Source organism: Thamnophis sirtalis, unplaced genomic scaffold (assembly GCF_051295495.1).
Source record: "Thamnophis sirtalis isolate CommonGarterSnake01/CBP01778 unplaced genomic scaffold, rThaSir2_p1.2 scaffold_7, whole genome shotgun sequence".
Taxonomy (NCBI): domain Eukaryota; kingdom Metazoa; phylum Chordata; class Lepidosauria; order Squamata; family Natricidae; genus Thamnophis; species Thamnophis sirtalis.
Window position 1 is genome coordinate 89,597,782 of NW_028261387.1, and position 21,216 is coordinate 89,618,997.

A 21,216-nucleotide genomic window follows, 5' to 3' on the forward strand; every position below is an offset into this window, starting at 1 on the left:
AACAAGCTGACTACTAAGGGAATCCCACCCCCCAAAGTGTAGGTATATCAGGGGTGTCAAACTCAAATTCACTGAGGGCCACATCGGGGCTGTGGTTGACCTTGGGGGGCTGGGCGGGTGTAGCTGACTGGGAGGGCGTGGCCAGCTTGACATCACTCACTGAACATGGCCAGCTAGGTGGGCGTGGCCAGCTGGGTGGGCATGGCTAGCTTGCGCCCCAAACTGCTAGCATGTTTCCTCTTCGCATTGGGTAGACATGGGTAGACATTTTCCAGGATGCCCCCTTGTCAGATCCGAACTGGACACCTGATGTATATTAACCCATAGGGGGTGGCTGCAGTATTATTATTCACCCACCCTCTTTAATCTTTTCCCCTTCCTTTTATTAGCTGTACACCTTATTATTAGTATGCTGGCTGGGGAATTCTGGGAGTTGAAGTCCGCAGGTCTTAAAATGGCCAAGGTTGGGAAACCCTGTTCTAGGTGGAGTAAATGTTCTTGAAGATAACCGAACCCCCAAGCTGTATCAGCTCTAAGCAGCCCCCTGAATTGTACCCAGAAACAAACCACCCATTCCTGCAACTCTCGTGGTACCGCTGTGACAATGGGACAACATTAGACTGCTCCCATTAATGGGTGAGCAACTGTATTCTGCACTTATTGCAGCTTCTGGGTAGTCTCCAAGGGCAGCCCCAGGTGGGGCGAGTTGTAGTAATCTAAACTTGTTGGTTGTCAACGGAATAGCCCAAAGTAAGAATCTCTGGGTTGAACCAAGATTGTTGAAAAGAAAAACGAGAGAGAGAGACAGCGCACTCACTTTTGTGTTTTCCCTCTGCACCCAGGTGTTATTTGTGTGTACCTAGCTGGACACCTCATCGAAAACACAGGCTCCTGGGTGTCTGTTTTCAATCTCGTGGCCGTTGTGAATGCCCTTGGCCTTTGCACATTCCTCATCTTTGGAGAAGCTCATAGGATGGACCTGGATCCAGCCTACGTCGACTTATAAACACATCAGCAGACTTGGAGGGAAGGCTCAAGATTTTGAAAAGGAGAATGAAAAGCAGAATTCCAGGGGAAAAAACATACTGGCTATGGAATGATGACAGTCCAAGCATTCACTGGTTAGCACCAGATTTGCTAGCCATCTCCGAACCTTTTCCTCCCAGGTGGTGGTTGGTGTGTGTTTCACCTCTTTGATTAGGTGCTATTCCACCATTATCCCACAGGGGCTTCTCCCCACTCCCACCCCCCATGTATCGGTGTTCTAACCAGCATTGGACCCATATTGGCTATTCTAGTTGGGAATGATAGAAACCCAGTATATTTGGAGAGACTGGGGTCCCTTGTGTGAGATGACCTTAGGACAGGGGTGAAATCCACTCACCTTTGCTACCGGTTCGGTAGCGATGTGCGCTCACCTGCAAAGGTAAGCGAACATCGAGGGTGGGGAATGGCATGTCCCGGCTGATCATCGGAAAAACCAGTTCACCTGAACTGGTAGCATTTCTTTTACTACCGGTTCGGGCGAACCAGTAGCATTTTTACTACCAGTTCGGGTGAACTGGCCCGAACCTGTAGCATTTCACCCCTGCCTTAGGAGCAGTTTCAATATGCTGACTCTGGCTACAGTGTCTTTTGCAGCAAAACGTTGTTACATCGCAGGCACACTCCCAAAATATTCAACTAGGTGGTAGAGCTTGCTCCTGGTTATCTTCCTGTGTGATAGGAAATACAAGGATTCACCCATCCTCTCTCCCACCACACACACACACACACACACACACACACACACACACACACACACACATATTATTTTTTCCAACGTTCATGATGATCACCTGGACGTCAACAAAAACATCTAGAATTTTAACGTATGTTTCGAAGCAGTCATTGTGAGTGTCCCAGGGACACAAATAATCCCAGACTTAGTCTGAGCTGCCTGTTCTATAATTTTAGGAGTCCTTGATGATGGGTCTCCTTGCTTTTCTTTTCCTCGGATGTTTAGGTAGATCTCATCATTATTTAGCTGTGCATTTCAGGTGACGTACACATGTCAAAGTTTGGCAGAGTTCTGGTTGTAGGCTCCTCACCCAATGAACAAAAGAACGGCAAGGAATTCATCAGATTTCCATTAAGACCAGCAAGTTCTCCTTCTCTTGAGGCCTTCTGTGAAATCTTGCAAACCCATGAATTATTGGCATATCATTGTAATGTATCTATATAGAGGTGAACATCCATACCCATGTTACAATTATGCACACCTAGGTACACCTGTACAATAATGTTGGACCAGTTCTCTTAAAAAAACAATGGGGCAGAGGATTGGCCAGTAACCAACAATATAGCTCATCGGTTTTTCATAGCCTAAAGTCATTCAGATGTTTCAAGTTACAACTCTTGTTACCCCAGTGGCCAAGGCCATTGTCAACGATGGTGGCCCTCTAGACCACTAGAACGATACGCCAGAACAAAATACAACCTAATGGAGAGCGAGTGAGCAGATTATGCAAAGTCCTACGGTTAGAGGACTGTAATCCATATCCTATCCATTAAAGCAGCTCCATGTTCTCATCTTCCTCTGATATCATGAATGAGACACGAAGCAGCTATCTTGGGCTTCCTCCTGGGAAGTCTAATAGATCTGGATGGCATAAAAAAATCCAGAGTATGCCCACCAGAATCGTCATTCTGATATTGCTGGAAGAACAACTTCATCCAGATTCAAAGTTCGTATGAAAGAGAAGGTCGGAAGACATCAAGAGATGGGAACCTTGGATCTGCGAGTTGCATCTCTGGGTCAACCTTCTGGAACCGTTGCCCTGCAGATCTATTAGATTTGAAGTATGGGCAGACGTTACGCGATACATCTACAAAGCTTCTCTAGCTTAAACTTTACATTCTCACGGGATTTCGGTTTCTTATCCGTGCTTATATTCGTTCGGGATGAAAAATTAGCACGGTATTAAAACTTCACCCTCTTGTGTGTTCATCGATTGTTGGAAAAAGAGGAAGCAGGTTTACAGATATTTGGAAGCCAGGTTCCATGAGTGGGGGTGAGCTTCTCATATTGCTAAACACCGAGAGATGCTGTTGTGATGATGGTCAAAAGAATCTTGGGTCTTCCAGACATAGGGCGGGCCTATCAATCTCTCTGTACTTGAAAACTAAAAATGGCATCTACATATTTGGTTCCAAAACAACTTGCTCTGTTTGAGGTTTCCGGTTCCAATACCATTCGGTGTTTCTCTAGCTGACTCTACCAGTGATGTTGTTGCAGTCAGTGGGGAAAAAATGTGACTCGATAAGAGTTAAACGTTGTATTATCTGTTATAAAGAGGAAATATGTTAATCCAGTGTCTTTTCATTATTGAACTGTTTGCAGGATTCATTCCAGCAGGGGTGGGCAGCCGATGGTCCTGTAGATATCAACAGACTACATTTTCCAGCATGCCTCATCATGTGGGCAAAAGCTGCTAAGAGCACAGGTTTCTCACTCCTCCCTTGGTTGTGCTGTTTGCAGCTATTGAATACCATATTTTTCAGGTTCCACCACAAAACCGCGGTCGACTAAAGCGCGCTCGACGAAACCGCGTACCTGACGTCATCACAGCGCGACGAAAAAAGCACACTGAGCGGTAAAGCTAAAATTAACGCGTAAACCGAAACCTAACCCCCCGAAACCTAACCCTAAACCTAACCCTTAACCTAACCCTAACCCTAACCCTAACGCTTAACCTAACCCTAAACCTAACCTTAACCTAACCCTAACCCTAACCCTTACCTTAAGGTGAATCGGCTTGCTTTTAAAAGCGCTTTTAAAAGCGCCCTTTTTTTCTCCGCGGTCGTATTTGTCGCGCTGCTGATGACGTCAGGTACGCGCTTTAATCGGGCGCGCTTTAGTGGACCGCGGTTTTGTCGTGCCACAATTTTTCAAAGTATAAGACGCACCTTCCCCCCCCTTAAAAGAGAGTGGAAATGTTGGTGCGTCTTATACACCGAATACAGCCATTTTTGGTCTCCCGAAGCCCTGTTCCCGCATCCCATTTTTGGGAAAAATAGGCTGGTTTTTTTGCAAACATGGAGGCGTTTTTAACTTCCCTCAGCCCCCAGGAGCCCTCTGCAGGCTTCAGCAGGGCTGGGGGAAGGCAAAAATGTCTTCGTTTTTGCACAAAATGGCCCATTTTCTGCCCTTTTTTCACAAAAACAGAGGAGTTTTTGCCTTCCCCCAGCCCTGCTGAAGCCTGCAGAGTACTCCTGGGGGCCGGGGGGGACAAAAACATTTTTTTCCTTCGAAATCTTGGTGCGTCTTATACACTGGTGCGTCTTATAGTCTGAAAAATATGGTAATTACCTCCTTCAAGCCCCCTTTTAATGTCCTCTGTGGACACACAGATTTCGCCTTATGAAAATGGGAGGTTTCAGTGTGAGGACATGGAACATTTTTTGAGTTTTTGCTGAATTTCATCTGCCCGTAGAATGGAGACAAATCTTAGCAAAGCCAAGTGTTCCTTAAATAAAAAGTTGAGATGTTTTTTTCTGCATCAAGTGTGAAACATTGTGGATTGTAATTACTGTTTATGTTACTGGAATCTTTTTGGAGAACATAGAATAATAGAGCTGGAAGGGGCCTTGGAGGTCTTCTAGTCCAACCCCCTGTGCAAGCTGGAGACCCTGTACCATTTCAGACAAATGGTTGTCCAGTCTCTTTTATTACTTAGATTATTAAGAAATTATTATAATTAATAATTTATTTATTAATAAATCAATGTGTCCATTCATTGTTAAATTATTACTAATAAATTATTAATAAATACTTATTAAGAATCTATTAATAAGATGCTCAATAGCTAAACACAACACATCTTTTGGGGTTGTATTTTGCTCAAAGAATGGGAAAATCTGGGTTGAAAATGGGATTCAGAAGGACAAGTTCTGATTGATTGATTGATTGATTGATGTTTAGGTGTTGCATGGGAAGATCTGAAGGAACAGGTTGGGGACAGGGTATCCTGGAGAAAATCTATGTAGTCACTAAGAGTTGATTGTGATTTGATGACAGAATTGCTCAATCAACATTAGAGTTAACCGAAAGCAGAATAACAGAGTGGAAGAGACCTTGGAGATCAAAGGTGGGTTCCTGCCAGTTCTAACCTCTTCTATAGAAGAGGTTCCACAAATCTACAGTGCTCTTTAGAACCAGTTCCAGCTCCCTCCCCCCGCCTGTCCGCACATCATCAAGATGACGAGCGAGAGGAGGAATTCTGGGAGTTGAAGTCCACAAGTCTTAAAGCTGTCAAGTTTGAACACCCCTGGAGGTTTTTTTCCTAAAGGGTTAGGGGTGCAAGGTTCTTGTAACTTGACAGCTTTAAGACTTGCGTGCTTCAAATGCCAGAGTCTCTGAGGCAACATTTTGGTTGCTAAGCAAGAGCGTTGTTAAGTGAGTTTCACCACATTTTACAAGTTGGGCACTCCCACCCAGTCACATGGCTGCCAAGTCACTCCCACCCGGTCACATGGCCTGCAAGCCACTCCCACAAAGCAGGCTACACCTACAGAAGAGGTTCTAACGAATTTTGAAACCCACCACTGTTGGAGATCTTCTAATCCAAGGGGGTCAAACTCAAGGCCTCTAGGAAGAGGATGTATTTTTTTTTAAAATAGATTTTGCAGACTTGAACAGACTTGAACAGATTGACACTAAAAATAAAAGAAAAAGAAGATACAGAGTATTTTGGAACATGGAACTTGTTTTATAAATGGTTGGATAGTAGAGGTAGAAATTAGGAGTGGGGAAAGTATTAATACACACACACACACACACACACACACACTTGATCCAGATAATATGCTGTTCACTAAACACTTATATGTCAGGGTTAAATCAGAGTCTGAGGCAAAAGTCTCCTCAAAGTTCCAATTTATTAAGAGAGCCATGTTGGCACATCTGGGAAAACCCACATCTGAAAGTTTCCAGGTTTTTCCCACCCAATTGAGAGTTCAAGATCCTGCCCCCCACACCCACAAATCCATCGCATAGTCCAATCTTCCACTGCCACGCTGGCAGCTTCCACCCAATCCAGTTCCGGCCAGGTGCAGAGACAAAGGATGACCTTGAGTTTCTAAGAAGAATGTTATTATGGCTACATATCACCCAACTCCATATAATCCCCGCTCCCATTTTCCCACAATAGAAAATACATAGTAGAATAATAGGAAGTGTGGCAGGCCCCAAGTCCAAAAGAAAAAAATGGCTTGCAGGCCTGACATTATGTATATAATGTGAAAATATATAAATAAACTGGTAAAAAGAAAAGACCAGGCTATCCTGGAAACAGCAAAGGACTGGTGCGCGGTGCGTCTGCCAGTGAAAATGGAGCTCGGGAGGGCTGCACGCAGCCTTCCTGGGCTCTGTTTCCGGCTGCGATGGCCTCCTGCAGCCCTCTGCTAGCAAAAACGGAGCTTGGGAGGTGGGTGGGCAAGGAAGAAAGAAATTATAATGAGAGGGGGGAAGGAGGGCGGGTTTGAAGAAAGTCCTGCCTTAGCGCTTGGCCATCACAGGTGTCCCCAACACGAGTGACGTCAAGCTGACCAAGCATACCCCAGCCACGACCCCCCCACCATACATGAACGCTCCCCCCCGAGGTCAGACACAACGTTCATGCGGTCCTCAATGAAATCAGGTTTGACTCCCCTGTTCTAATCCATCCCACTGCTCAAGAAACTCTATATTCCTCTGAATGCAACAGATTTGTCGCGCTGTGATCGAAAAATGTAAAAATAAAGCAAAAACCTTACCCTAACCCCCCAAACCTAACCCTAAACCTAACCCTTAACCTAACCCTAAATCTAACCCTAAACGTAACCCTTAACCTAACGCTAAACCTAAAGCTAACCCTTAACCTAATGTTAAACGTAACCCTAACGCTCCAAACCTAACCCTAACCCTTAACCTAACCCTAACCCTAACCCTAACCCTTACCTTTATGTGAATCGGCTTGCTTTAATTTTAATTTTATTTCAATTTTTAATTTTTTTCGTCGCGCTGTGATGACGTCAAATGCGCGCTTTCGTCGAGCGCGATTTTGTCCTCCGCGGTTTTGACGGGTCACACTTTGGGGTAACGTCAAGATAAATGCTTAGCTTGCTTCAGAAGTCTGCTAAACAGGGATCTGTTAAATCGTGGTTTCCTTCTTTCTAAAATAACCCCTCCCATTATAATCAATCAATTAATTTTGCTTTGAGTCACCGATGAAATTCAGCAGGTTCTGACAGATTCTGGAGAACCAAGGGCGGAAATTTTGAGTAGTTCGGAGAACCGGCAAGTACCACCTCTGGCTGGCCCGAGGAGTGGAGTTAGGAATGGAGATTTTGCAATATTCTTCCCGCCAAGCCACACCCACAGAACCAGTAGTAAAAAAAATAAAAATGAATTTCACCACTGCTTTGAATGCAAAACAACGAATTATTTGCAGATTTCAAACAGAATTATATCTGGGCGTCAGTGGTCAGTTACAACACCTTTAAGTGGAAGTGAGCAGAAGCAAATCTGTTTGCAAATGCCAGCAGAGGGAGCTGTAAGATGTGAATTGTCCAAAGATGCGCGTCTTTATGCTGAGAAGGCTGTTTAAAAGCAGCTCCTTACCAAATTCAGGGTCATTTATACTTCTTTTTATACTTGTGCATTTATACTTGTTTTTTTAATCGTGTTGGATAGGTTGGGTTGTTGCGCATTTTGTTAAAAGCGAAGTTTCGCAAACATTCATCAGTTCCCAGGTATAAACGTAAAAATCCATTACTTCTATGGATCAGTTGAACTACTTTCTCACGGATTTGAGTCCAGCTGTTAGTGGTCAAGCAGGGTTTGGTCATGCTTTCTTTTCAAACTCAGGAAGAAAAAGCTCTTATTTTGAGTATTGGTTGTGTCTTAATTCCTTTTTATGCCTTTCCTTTTTTTTTTTTTTGAGAAAATGTTTTATTTCTTTTAAAACACAAATATTTCATCATTCGTCAATCATTAAAACATTGAAGTACAATTTTTTTTGTCTTTGTGCCCCTCCCTCCCTCCACCCCCTACCCCCCCTTCTTCCCCCCCCCCGGCTTCCCAGAACCCGTACACGGTATGGATTTTTAAGAAACACAGTCCAAAATCTATTGAAAAAAAAAAGAAAAAGAAATAAAGAGATTAATGACATTCTGCATTGAGCTTAGCTTCTTCTTACTGAACTAACTTTAAACAATATAAATCATTTCTGATCTTAAGCATAGGCTAAGTCTCGTTTATATCTCTCATTTGAGTGATCTTTAAGATATGCCGATATTTTAGCCATCTCGGCTAAGTTTGTGACTTTTAATGTCCATTCTTGGATTGTAGGCAAGTCTTCCTTCTTCCAGTATTGCGCCACCAACAGTCTTGCTGCCGTTATTAGGTGCAGAATTAAATTAGTGTCTACCACTGTAAAATCAGTACATATACCTAGTAAAAATAACTGAGGAGTAAACGTTATCCTTCTTTTAAAGATATTTTGCATAACCCACCATATTTTTATCCAGAATGCCTTAACCTTTTGGCAGGTCCACCATATATGATAATATGTAGCATCGAGAGAACCACACCTCCAACATTCTATGTATCCGAATGTACAGCCTTTTTATGCCTTTCCTTTGATGTTATTCTATCTTTCTTTCTTTCTTTCTTTCTTTCTTTTTTTCCTTCCTTCCTTCCTTCCTTCCTTCCTTCCTTCCTTCCTTCTTTCTTTCTTTCTTTTTTTCCCTCTTTCTTTCTTTCTTTCTTTCTTTCTTTCTTTCTTTCTTATTATTTTTCATTCTTGTTATGATCTGGGATCATAGTAATAAAAGAACGGACTTCTGTGCATGCGTAGAAGCAAATACCAAGATATAGAATTGGTTCGGGGCATGGCAGGCCGAGTTGCTACCTACTTGGCTGAACCGGTACAAACCGGTAGGAACCCACCTCCGCTTCCGCGCATGTGTGCGGCCTTCTGCGTATGCACCTTGCTCATGCACGTGGCTTGCACACCTGTACACAGCTTCGAAAACGTGGCTAAATAGGACAGCATAGAGCCTGGGCATGTGGTTGGGCACACACACACATCTCACCACTACTGGTTCACCCAAACCAGTCCAAACCGGCTGAATGCCACCTCTGGTAGTAATATACTTGTTCGTTTTTGCGGCATGCAGTGACTATTCAAAGTTACACAGACTCCCCCCCCCCACTTCAAAAGGTATTTACAACCTGTGGAGAAGAAATGGCAAAACCTGGGGGTGGCGTTAAAAGAGGGTTCAGCCTAGAATCCCTACGTAGCCACAAGCGAAAGTCCCTAGTTAACTCCACCCCCAAGTTCTGTGATTTCTTCTCCTATTGGCTTTGAAAGACTGCCTCTTCCTGTGGTCAGGTGATTGCATTTTGGGACACTTGGCAACCAGCCTGCACTTATGCCATTTGCCATGTCATATGGGTTACAGAACCACAACTGACAACTTCTATTTTGCCAGATACTGGCATTTACTTTCAGTTTCTGGTGAAACCATCTAGTGGCTAAAAGGGGTTTGGTTTTATGACTGCTGCACTTAATGACCCTGTATTTGCTGGGCAACCACAGCATTCACATATCAACCATTGCAAATAAAGTCATAATTCGGGTGTGGTCATAGGATGACCCACTTAACAATTGGCCCAATTCATGACCATAATCCCTGGCTCAATTATAGTCATAAATCAAGGACTACCTCCAGAGGAGATATAGTGTGCCGTCCACCATGTTGTTAGGACTGAAACTTTCTGTTCTGGCCCTCTTCTAGTTGATTATGACAGTTCAAACTTTTCATAAACATTCTCCCTTTATGCCAATTGACTTATTTTTTCTTACATGATTATAGTTTTTAATATTATGTTTTGTTAGCTGCCCAGGGTTGTTTTGAATTGCATTGGGTTATACACGCTGTCAAAACCTCCTCCTCCTCTTCTTTTTCCTCCTCCTTCTTTCTGCAATTCAAAAAAAATATATCAAGATCTGTAAAGAGAGATATGTAAAAGAGAGAAAGAAAGAGAGAGGGAGGAAAGGAGGAGGAAAGGAAAGAAGAAAGAAAAAGAAAGAAAAAGAAAGATCAGGAAGGAAGGAAGAAGGGAGGGATGGAGGGAGAAAGGAAGGATAATAGAAAGAAAAGTAAAAAAGAAAGAAAGGGAAAGAAAGAAAAGAAAAAAGAGAAAAGATCAGGAAGAAGGAAGGAGGGAGGGAGGAAGGATAATAGAAAGAAAGAAAAGTTAAAAAAGAAAGAGAAAGAAAGGAAAGAGAAAAAAGGAAGAAAGAAAAAGAAAGAAATGGGGAGGGAGGGAGGAAAGAAGGATAATAAAGAGAAAGAAGAAAGAAAGAGAGAGAAAAAGGAAGGAAGGAAGAAGGAAAAGTGATACCATCATTTATGTATTTATCATTAGCATTACTAGTACATTAAAAGCATTAATGTTTCAATTCATAGGTGCTCTAAACATGCATAACTTAACTGGATCGTTTCAGAACAGAGAATGTCTATGGTGGTTCCTTCAGTTATTTCAAGGACAAATTGTGTTCAGTTTCTTACCCTAAATACACGCAAGTATACACATTTCTAGGCAGACACATCTTGTGCTATTTTAAGGATGCTCAGATGAGTTAACAAGGGTCGCCTTCAGGGATACCTGTCCAAGACCATTAAGACAGGAAGTTTCACTTCTAGACAGCCAATTTTCTGCCACTAGAGCTTTGCCTGTTGATCAGGAGTTCCAAGACTTTCTTTTAACTAAAAGGTTTGGCTGTCTGGGAAATTTGAACACCCCTCCCCCACAGTGTTAAGACACCAAGAAGACATAGAGACATTCTGAGTTATTATATTATATTATATTATATTATATTATATTAATTATATTATATTAATTATATTAATTATATTAATTATATTATATTATATTATATTATATTATATTATATTATATTATATTATATTATATTATATTATATTATATTATATTATATTATATTATATTATATTATATTATATTATATTATATTATATTATATTATATTATATTATATTATATTATATTATATTATATTATTATATTATATTATATTATTATATTATATTATATTATATTATATTATATTATATTATATTATATTATATTATATTATATTATATTATATTATATTAATTATATTATATTATATTATATTATATTATATTATATTATATTATATTATATTATATTATATTATATTATATTATATTATATTATATTATATTATATTATATTATATTACGCAGTGGTTAGAGTGCAGCACTGCAGGCCACTTCAGCTGACTGCAGTTCTGCAGTTCAGCTGTTCAAATCTCACCGGCTCAAGGTTGACTCAGCCTTCCATCCTTCCGAGGTGGGTAAAATGAGGACCTGGATTGTTGTTGGGGGCAATATGCTGACTCTGTAAACCGCTTAGAGAGGGCTGAAAGCCCTATGAAGCGATATATAAGTCTAACTGCTATTGCTATTGCTATATACTATACTATACTATACTATACTATACTATACTATACTATACTATACTATACTATACTATACTATACTATACTATACTATACTAATTATATTTTTATAATAAAAAGTAGGGGTGAAAGGGAATCGCCCTGGAAAATGTCTCGTTTAATTTCAACTTCACCCAGTACTTCTTCAGTAGTAGTTATTATTATACAATTGTATCACAGCGGCCAGTTGTTTCGCCGGATTTGGCATTGGTTACTAGTCGGGCCCCACCCAAGGGCCTAGGATGTCGTAACATATTTTCGTAATATGCGTGCAGATCCAAGCAGTGCGGCTTTTTGCATTTGACTGATGGTGATTTTGTCAATTTTTAACTGTTTTAAATGTAATTCCAGTGCTTTTGGAATAGCACCCAGTGTGCCAATTACCACTGGAATTACTACTGCTGGTTTGTGCCATAGTCGTTGAATTTCGATTTTTAAGTCCTGGTATTTTGCTATTTTTTCATGTTCCTTCTCGGCGACCCTGCTATCACCTGGTATTGCAATGTCTATGATTGTAACCTTGTTTTTCTCAACCAGTGTGATGTCAGGTGTATTATGCGCCAGTATTTTGTCCGTTTGTATGCGAAAATCCCACAAGATCTTGACCATCTGATTTTCGGTGACTTTTTCAGGCTGATATTCCCACCAGTTTGTTGCTGTTTTAATATTATAATTTTTGCACAAATTCCAATGGATCATTTGTGCTACTGAATTGTGCCGCAATTTATAATCAGTCTGCGCAATTTTTTTACAGCAGCTGAGTATGTGATCAACAGCTTCATCAGCTTCTTTGCAAAGTCTGCATTTGGCATCATCAGAGGATTTTTCGATTTTGGCCTTAATGCATTTGTGCGGATAGCTTGTTCTTGCGCAGCCAGGATTAGTGACTCTGTTTCTTTCTTTAATGTACCTGTTGTTAACTATAACCAAGTTTGTTCACTGTCCACTTTATCTTTTATTTTTTCCAGAAATTGGCCATGCAGTGCTTTGTTCTGCCAACTCTCCATTCTTGATTTTATCACATGTTTTCTGTATTCTTGTTTCGTCTGTTGGGCCTTCAATAGATTTTTGTTCTTTACTTCGATTAATAGATGTTCTTGACTTTCTTTTAAATAATCAGCCAGTGCATGTTTTTCTTCTTCAACTGTTTGCTTCACTTGTAATAATCCTCTGCCACCTGATTTTCGGGGCAGATATAGTCTATCAGTATCACCACATGGATGTAAACTGTAGTGCATTGTCATTAGTTTCCTGGTTTTTTGGACCAAAAGGTCCAAATCAGCTTGTGTCCAGTTAACTATACCAGCTGTGTATCTTATAACTGGTATTGCCCAGGTATTTATGGTCTTGATTGTATTTCCACCATTCAATTTAGATTTCAAAATTTTCCTAACTCTGTTGGTGTACTCTCATCCATATATAGTAAATGCGAAATTTTTTCAGCTTCTTTGGCTGTCTGGTAGCCTAATTTCATTTTTTTTAAGATTACTGATAGTGGGATCATTGCGATGATGAAGAGAAGAAGTGAAAGTGAATCACCCTGGAAAATTCCTCGCTTGATATTAACCATTCCGTAGATCTCATTCCCTACTGCCAACTCAGTTCTCCATTGTTTCATCGCCTTTTCAGTAAAGGATGCAATTTCAACCAAACATGGCACACAAATGACTTACCCCCTGGAAACAAATACCGGGGGGGGGGGGGGGGCAGGAGAGATCCCTGGTGTGTCAGTATGTCTGTGTGTATGTCTGTGTGTGTGTGTTCCAGCACAACTCTGGAACACCTGGGCCGTTAAGGGAAGTGAGTGCGGTGTCCTAGAGGGGCAATTGTTTGTGATGTCAGTTCCTTCTCAGCTTCCTCTGGAAAGCCAGCCATGATGTTCGCCCTCCAGTGGACCAATGGGGAAGCGCATGATGGATTTGGGGCAAAGTGCCAGGGTCATACATAGGGTGGGAAAGAGGAGCGCATGGGAGAGGGAAGGGAGAAGGCAGAGATGAGGGGCATGGCAGTAGGCAATGTGGGTTATCACTTAGTACATAATAATTGAGAACCAGCTTGATCTAATAGTCAAGGCATCAGGCTAGAAAGTGGGAGATCATGAATTCTAGTCCCACCTTAGGCATGAAAGCCAGCTGGTTGACTTTGGGCCAATCTCCAGGAGACAGTGAATTCTAGCCTAGCCTTAAGCATGAAAGCTGACTGGGTGACTTGGGCCAATCACCAGGAGACTGTGAATTCTAGTCCCACCTTAAGCATGAAAACCGACTGGGTGACTTTGGGCCCGTCACTCTCACTCATCCCACCTCACAGGGTTGTTGCGGAGAAAACAGGAGGAGGAAAGTGTGTTGGATGTGTCTGCCGCATCGAGTTATTCGTAAAAAAAATAAAGGCAGGATGCATATAAACAAATGTATCAATAAAAATGTTTTTAGCAGGAATTGCATGGTCAATTAAAGATGTTGCTCACTTTTTGTCATTCACAGCTCTGAAATCTGATAGAAAGCCAGTGGAGAGGACAAAAACGAAAAAGAAACCACAGGAGACGGTGGAAAAAATGCATGTGTAACAATTAACTATGTTATGACTTTCTATGTACTAGATATTTATAAAGGTACTAACAGCCTGTCTTGCATTCTCATTAATAGAAAACAGGAAAGCGTTGATGTGGGATTTCTCATGGTTCCCTTCTAAGCTCATTGCAGCTGTTAACTTCCTTTCATTTCCACTCCTTTCTGACATCCTATCTCCCTCTAAAAATATCAATTTATAAGCTCTCCAGTGTGTGGCTGTTATCAGAAGGTAAGGTAGATGGACAAGAACTCTGTCATGGAAAGCATCTACCAGGGCTTTCAAATAAATAGTGCCTCCATAAGTTTGGAACTAAACGATTTCCCTAAAAATGTATCCATGCAGAAATGTTAGAGCTGTTATCAGCAAACTTTTAAGTGAAATAGTTTTTACATTAGCATCTCCAAGTACAAGGAGTTTAGAATAACAGAGTTGGAAGGGACCGTGTAGGTCATCTAGTCCAACCCCCTGCTCAAGCAGGAGACCCTACACCATTTCTGACGGATGGCTGTCCAATCTTTTCTTGAAAGCCTCCAGTGATGAAGCGCCTACAACTCTTGAAGGGAATTTCTGTTCCATTGGTTGATTGTTCTCACTGTTAGAAAATCTCTCCTTATTTCCAGGTTGAATCTCTCCTTGATCAGTTTCCATCCATTGTTCCTTGTCTGGCCTTCGGGTACTTTGGAAAACAGCACCCCGTGAAGTGGATCTGGTCCTTGGGCTTTGAGTTTGACACCACTAGTTTACACCAAGAAAACAACACTGTGCAATAGGAAATGAGAGCTCAGTTTAACCCAGACCTTGCCCTCATTCCAACCAAGGAGTAATTTTAGAATAATGAAGACAGGACAAGGTTAGGTGAATGGTTACGGCTTCCTTTTCTGTGGAACTCCCTATAATTTACATGCACCTTCTCTTTTAAGTTCTGTCTGAATGCGAAAGAGAAAGGCAGGCGTTACTGCTAAAAACAAGGCGAAGAATAAAAATCCCAGGGTTACACAGCCTTTGCACCTGCTAATGCAAAACAATTGGTGAAAATTTAGAAATAATTAGTACAATTTAAATCAGGCGTGTTCAACCACTTTTGAGATTAAGGGCTGTATGGGCATTTGAATGGCGGGTGGACTTTTCTCTTGAAAGGGAGTGGGTCCCCAGACAAAATGAAATATGAATTAATTTAATTTAAATCAAGTGAATGAACATTCAATTAAACTAATCAGATACACTTACGGTACTGCGGTTACTTTCTATATTTTTCAAATATTCCTCTATTGGTCGCCTTAAAGCATTAATTTGGTATTACCTTGTGAGTCTCTCAAGGGGGCATGTTTAAAAGTCTGAGGGGTACCATTTTGTGCGCCCTAGATTTAAAGAGTGGGAGCATTATTTCAGACAAATGGGGACTTCTCATTATGGGTGCAAGTACTCCAACTCTTAATTATAAACATCATTCATAGCTTAACCCTAATCTGTGAAACCGTGAACTCTAGAAGGAGGGCAGAGAAGAGCAACCAGGATGATGAGGGGACTGGAGGCTAAAATATAACGATGAATGGTTGCAGGAATTGGGCATGGTAAGTCTAGTGAAGAGGAGGACCAGGGGAGACATGATAGCAGCAGAGGTGGGTTGCTCCCAGTTCGGCCCGGTTCGGCTGAACCGGTAGTGACGGGGGGTCCGCCCACCCACCTAGACGCTTCTGTGCATGCGCAGAAGTGTGGCATGCATGAGCACGCACACGAACACGAGCATCCTGGTAGTAAAGTGGTTAGCAACCCACCACTGAATATCAGTCTTCCAATACTTGAGGGGCTGCCACAGAGCGGAAGGGGTCAAGCTATTCTCCGAAGCACCCGAAGGCCAGACAAGGAATAATGGATGGAAACTGAACAACCTAGAAATGAGGAGAAATTTCCTGATAGTGAGAGAAATCAAGCCATGGAACAGAAGTTGCCTTCAGAAGTTGTGGGAGCTTCATCCCTGGAAGCTTTCAAGAAGAGACTGGACTGCCATTTGTCAGAAATGGTGTATACAGGTCTTCTGCTTGGGCAAGGGGTTGGACTAGATGACCTACAAGGTCCCTTCCAACTCTGTTAATCTGTTAAATCTGTTAAACCACATAAATGGTTTCACCGTCAGTGCCCAAAATGGAGAAGAGAGATACATCAAACTCTTTCTTCTTACCCCCCACCCCTCAAATCTAGTAATTTTTGAAAAGTCTGGAGAAAGTAGAAGAGAGAAAGCTGGACGGGGTTCGTGAGAGGAGAGGGGGAAGCTGCTGACACATGTTTGATATACACTTTTGACAGAGATTTTCCTTTATTATGTTTAATTGAAAAGTGTTAAAGTCCTCCGACATGAATATTTAGTGGAGGCCTTTTGGTGATGTGCCAGAATTATGAGGGCCTCTGATTTTTGTAGCAGTTCGCGGCACGCAGCCCTGTCAAAGCGAGAGTGACAGTGGGGAGGCTATTAATTGAAATAGCTTCATTAATTAGTAATTAACAGTGGGGTAATGACTATGTCACCCATCGTATTTCAATGAATGCCCTTCATGTGTTACGGGGCCTTTAATTACAGAATATGCATTTTAATTAAAAGGCAAACTTTGGCCCTTTGGCCTTTTAGACTACAAAAGAGGGATCTAACTTTCGGGAACAAAAGCCAAAATAAAAGGAAGGGTGGAGGAAAGGTTGAAGACTATAAAAAGGAGAATGAAAGCCGTCATGGCGTGAGGCGCCACCAGCTACGATCGCGCAAACATGGGGACAGGAGGTTTCAAAGATGCTTGTTTAGTTTTGTACGAGAGTGGGGTTTATTTTAATCAGAGTTTGTTCACCCATAGAGGCTGGGTTCGGGTATAATGCCAAGCCATAAATTATGGTTTACAAGTGTCTGTGGAGCAGGGGTGGGTTTCAACCAGCTCGCGGCGGTCCCTGCGAACCGGTTGGTCAGCGAACCCAGAAGTAAGTAACTTCCAGGAACGGCGAACTGTCCTATATTCCCTGGTCTTTTAGCTCAGCTGATTTGCACGGCCGAGTGGGTTGTTGTGCCTCAGCTGCACTAAAAAACACCTCGGCTCACCAGCACTGATACTGAGGGTGGTCTTTGAGTGTTCTGTGAGTGTGTGAAGGGTGTGTTAGGAGCATGTGAGCGTGTGCACGAAGCGCTCTCTCCCACCACTGGTCATAGACAAGGAACCAAGACTGACTTTCTGGAAGCCCTGGAAACATCTGGCAAGATGAATCCCAACAGACGGCCACAAATGGCGCAGTGCTGAGCCGAGGTGGCGCAGTGGTTAGGGTGCAGTACTGCAGGCCACTTCAGCTGACTGCTAGTTGCAGTTCAGCGGTTCAAATCTCACCGGCTCAAGGTTGACTCAGCCTTCCATCCTTCTGAGGTGGGTAAAATGAGGACCCGGATTGTTGGGGGCAATATGCCGACTCTGTAAACCGCTTAGAGAGGGCTGAAAGCCCTATGAAGCGGTATATAAGTCTAACTGCTATTGCTAGGTTTAGGCTTAGCCTAAATCACAGGAATCACATACTTACTATCACAAGAGCCGAGGTGGCGCAATGGTTAAATGCAGCACTGCAGGCTACTTCAGCTGACTGCAGTTCTGCAGTTCGGCTGTTCAAATCTCACCAGCTCAGGGTTGACTCAGCCTTCCATCCTTCCGAGGTGGGTAAAATGAGGACCCGGATTGTTGTTGGGGGCAATATGCTGACTCTGTAAACCGCTTAGAGAGGGCTGAAAGCCCTATGAAGCAGTATATAAGTCTAACTGCTATTGCTATTGCTACCAAGGTTCATGTATTCTGCCATGCCTCTTCTGGGTTATTTATGACTAGTTGATAGCCCAGTGTTTCCCGGTATTTATTTATCCTAATCCTTTATTAGACAGGAAAAGCCCTGATTTCAGCAACAATTAAATTAGTTACAAATGTTTTCCCTGTGCCCCCAGAAGTCTCAAGAAAAATGAAACCACCTTAATTTCTAATGTTGGATTTTCCCCCTTAGCAGAGGGAGCCCCCTTGTGAAACTGTTACTATGGCAACTCCACTGCGCTGCACAATAGAAGCCATTTTATGACAGTACAGTAGAAGCCATTGTAAGACACAACAGGCAGCATCTTATTAGAACCCCCCCCCCACCCGAGTGGTTTTAGGGGTGTCTTACTCCCACAATATTTGTTTCCAGAGGTAGGTAATCTGTGTATCAAGTTTGGTTCAAATTGCTCGAGGCATTCCAGAATTTTGCTGGAACATAGATACACACACACATCCATTTTTATATAGATAGATAGATTAGATTTTTATCCTGCCTTTATTACTTTATAAGTAACTTGTCTGAAATGGTATAAGATCTCCTGCTCGAGCAGGGGGTTGGATTAGAAGACCTCCAAGGTCCTTTTCAGCTCTGTTAGTCTGTATTCTGTAAATGAATCATACCTCACATTAAATCAGATCTTGTTGCTACTAACCTGTCAACTGTTCCATTGGCATATACAGCAACAGAAACTCCTGGGATATTATTTTACTAAAAGTATAACTTTACTCATAATTCCTTGTTGTGGCCCAGCAGGAGCCGTTGGAGCTGCAAACAGACTCCGATAGCAAGGGGCCCTATGAGTCGGCTCTGGAAGATGTGGAGGACCCTGGACAGGGTTCCGACTCCGAGCAGGGACCAGAGAGGCTGGTTGGCCACCAGGAGGCACCTGAGGCATGGAGCAGCGGTGAAAGCCAAAGAGAGTGTGCCCATGACATCAGGCCTTGGAGCAGTGGGGAGGAGCTAAGGGAGTTGGTCCCAGATGCCAGGCAAAGGCTGGCAGATAAACGCTGAGAGCAACTACGCAGATACAGAAGATAATTGGGCCCAGGTGGTCGTAGTTGGGCTCCTCCCAGGAGAGTATATAAGGAGAGACTTTGGGAGGAGGCTGTTTGCAGGATTCAACTAATATATCAAAGCTGGAGAAGCTCTTGGGTGTATTTCTTATCTTGGAAGTCTGGATTGCTGCTCAGGTCTTGTCAGTGTGTTAATTTACTGTGAATAAATTGTCTAGCAGTAATCTTGTCTTGGAGTGCCTCGGTGTATGGAGGGGGGGGGGGTTCAGAACAATTTGTTATAGGCACAGAAGAAGAAAAGCCAGATCAGATGTTTTCACACACAAAAATAGCATAGATAAAAACCCCTTTTTCTCCCCTGGGCTACCCACTGTAGGGTAGGGTACCAATCTAGTGGTTGGATGCTGATACCAAACAACTGGTTCGGTGAGTGTGTGCTTTGTGTACATGTGTGTTTTGTGCACACGCGCAGCTCTGAAAATGGAGCATTTAGTAGCTCAGCTGCTTACCTTCCAAGTTAGCGGTAAATAAAACATCCGGCGGCCTCGGGCGGGGGGGGGGGATTTCTGGCAGCGGCAGCGCGGTGAGGAGGAGGCTTGGTTCCAGGCCAAGCGGCTCAGCCGTTGGAAGTTTTTTTTTTTTTGCCCACTTTTCTCGGGCGCCGCTCTCCCTGCAGCCATGCCGTGCAAGCCGCCCTCAGCAACCTGGTCCGGGTGAGCCGAGGGGAGGCAGGCGGGGATCCGGTTGGGAGAGGCTGGCGATGGGGGTGGCTTTTGAAAGGGTTGGGGGGCATTGGGGGAAGGCTTTTTTTTTTAAAGCTCAGGTGTTCCGAGCCCGTCAATGGTGTCCCGCTTTACCCATCTTAAAATCTGGTCACTTTACCCAATGCGAAAGTCGGCTTCTAGGCTGACATCCCATTCCTAATAACTTTTGGCAGTGTGGCCCATGACATTCTCTTTATCATACGAGCGCCTGCGTTAAAAGAGAGGGGGGGGAGAAAGAAAGAGAGGTTACACCCACCTGCATTTTCCCTTTCTAGGGAAAGGGAAGGGAACAGCGTTTTGTTTAAAGTTCAACTTTGCCTGCCGAAGCAGTGGGAGGGAGGAAAATGAATCAGGGCCCCGCAATTCATGCTAATAATATTAAGTAATTTAAGCCGACAGGCAGTATTTTACGTTATATTTCCTTGGCATTTTTAAACGGGCAGCAGTAGGTGTTTCCCCCTATAAAAGAGTCGCTCAGATGCAAGGAGTGATATTTATTGCAAAAAGAAAAGAAAAGAAAAAGCTGGAGTAGCACAATTCGGCTTGGACGAGATGAGAATTTCCTATGTTGGTGTTGTTGTTCCCCCCAAAAATGGATCTTAGCCTGGGGCTGAAGCCAATAAGTTCACCAGATATGAGGAATGGCTTTTAGCTTCTCTTATTGGAGTACGCCAGCAAAAGGGTCCCGGCTTCAAAAGAGCCAAGATCCCGAGCAATGATATTTAGTTACTTTTATACAGTTCAAAGCGAGAAGAATAGAACAGAACAGAACAGAACAGAATAGGGTAGAATGGAATGGAATGGAGCGGAGCAGAGCAGAGTGGGGTTAAAGTTAGAATTAGAATTAGAATAGAATTAGAATAGAATTAGAATAGAATTAGAATAGAATTAGAATAGAATTAGAATAGAATAGAATGGAATGGAATAGAGAGGAGCAGAGCAGAGTAGGGTTAAAGTTAGAATTAGAATTAGAATAGAATTAGAATAGAATTAGAATAGAATTAGAATAGAATTAGAATAGAATTAGTATAGAATTAGAATAGAATTAGAATAGAATAGAATGGAATGGAATGGAATAGAGAGGAGCAGAGCAGAGTAGGGTTAAAGTTAGAATTAGAATTAGAATAGAATTAGAATAGAATTAGAATAGAATTAGAATAGAATTAGAATAGAATTAGAATAGAATTAGAATAGAATTAGAATAGAATTAGTATAGAATTAGAATAGAATTAGAATAGAATAGAATGGAATGGAATGGAATAGAGAGGAGCAGAGCAGAGTAGGGTTAAAGTTAGAATTAGAATTAGAATTAGAATTAGAATTAGAATTAGAATTAGAATTAGAATAGAATTAGAATAGAATTAGAATAGAATTAGAATAGAATTAGAATAGAATTAGAATAGAATAGAATGGAATGGAATAGAGAGGAGCAGAGCAGAGTAGGGTTAAAGTTAGAATTAGAATTAG

At 42.2% G+C, this 21,216-nt stretch overlaps 1 protein-coding gene across 1 annotated transcript in view; it reads left to right on the forward strand.

Moving 5' to 3' along the window:
* The window catches only part of SLC17A9 (solute carrier family 17 member 9), a 46,835-nt gene extending 43,299 nt beyond the window's left edge, over positions 1 to 3,536 (forward strand). The window contains exon 13 of the mRNA XM_087720581.1: positions 843 to 3,536. Within this exon, the coding sequence (XP_087576707.1) occupies positions 843 to 1,006 (164 nt within the window). The 3' untranslated portion in view covers positions 1,007 to 3,536. The remainder of the gene's footprint in view (positions 1 to 842) is intronic.
* The last annotated feature ends 17,680 nt before the right edge of the window (positions 3,537 to 21,216 follow it).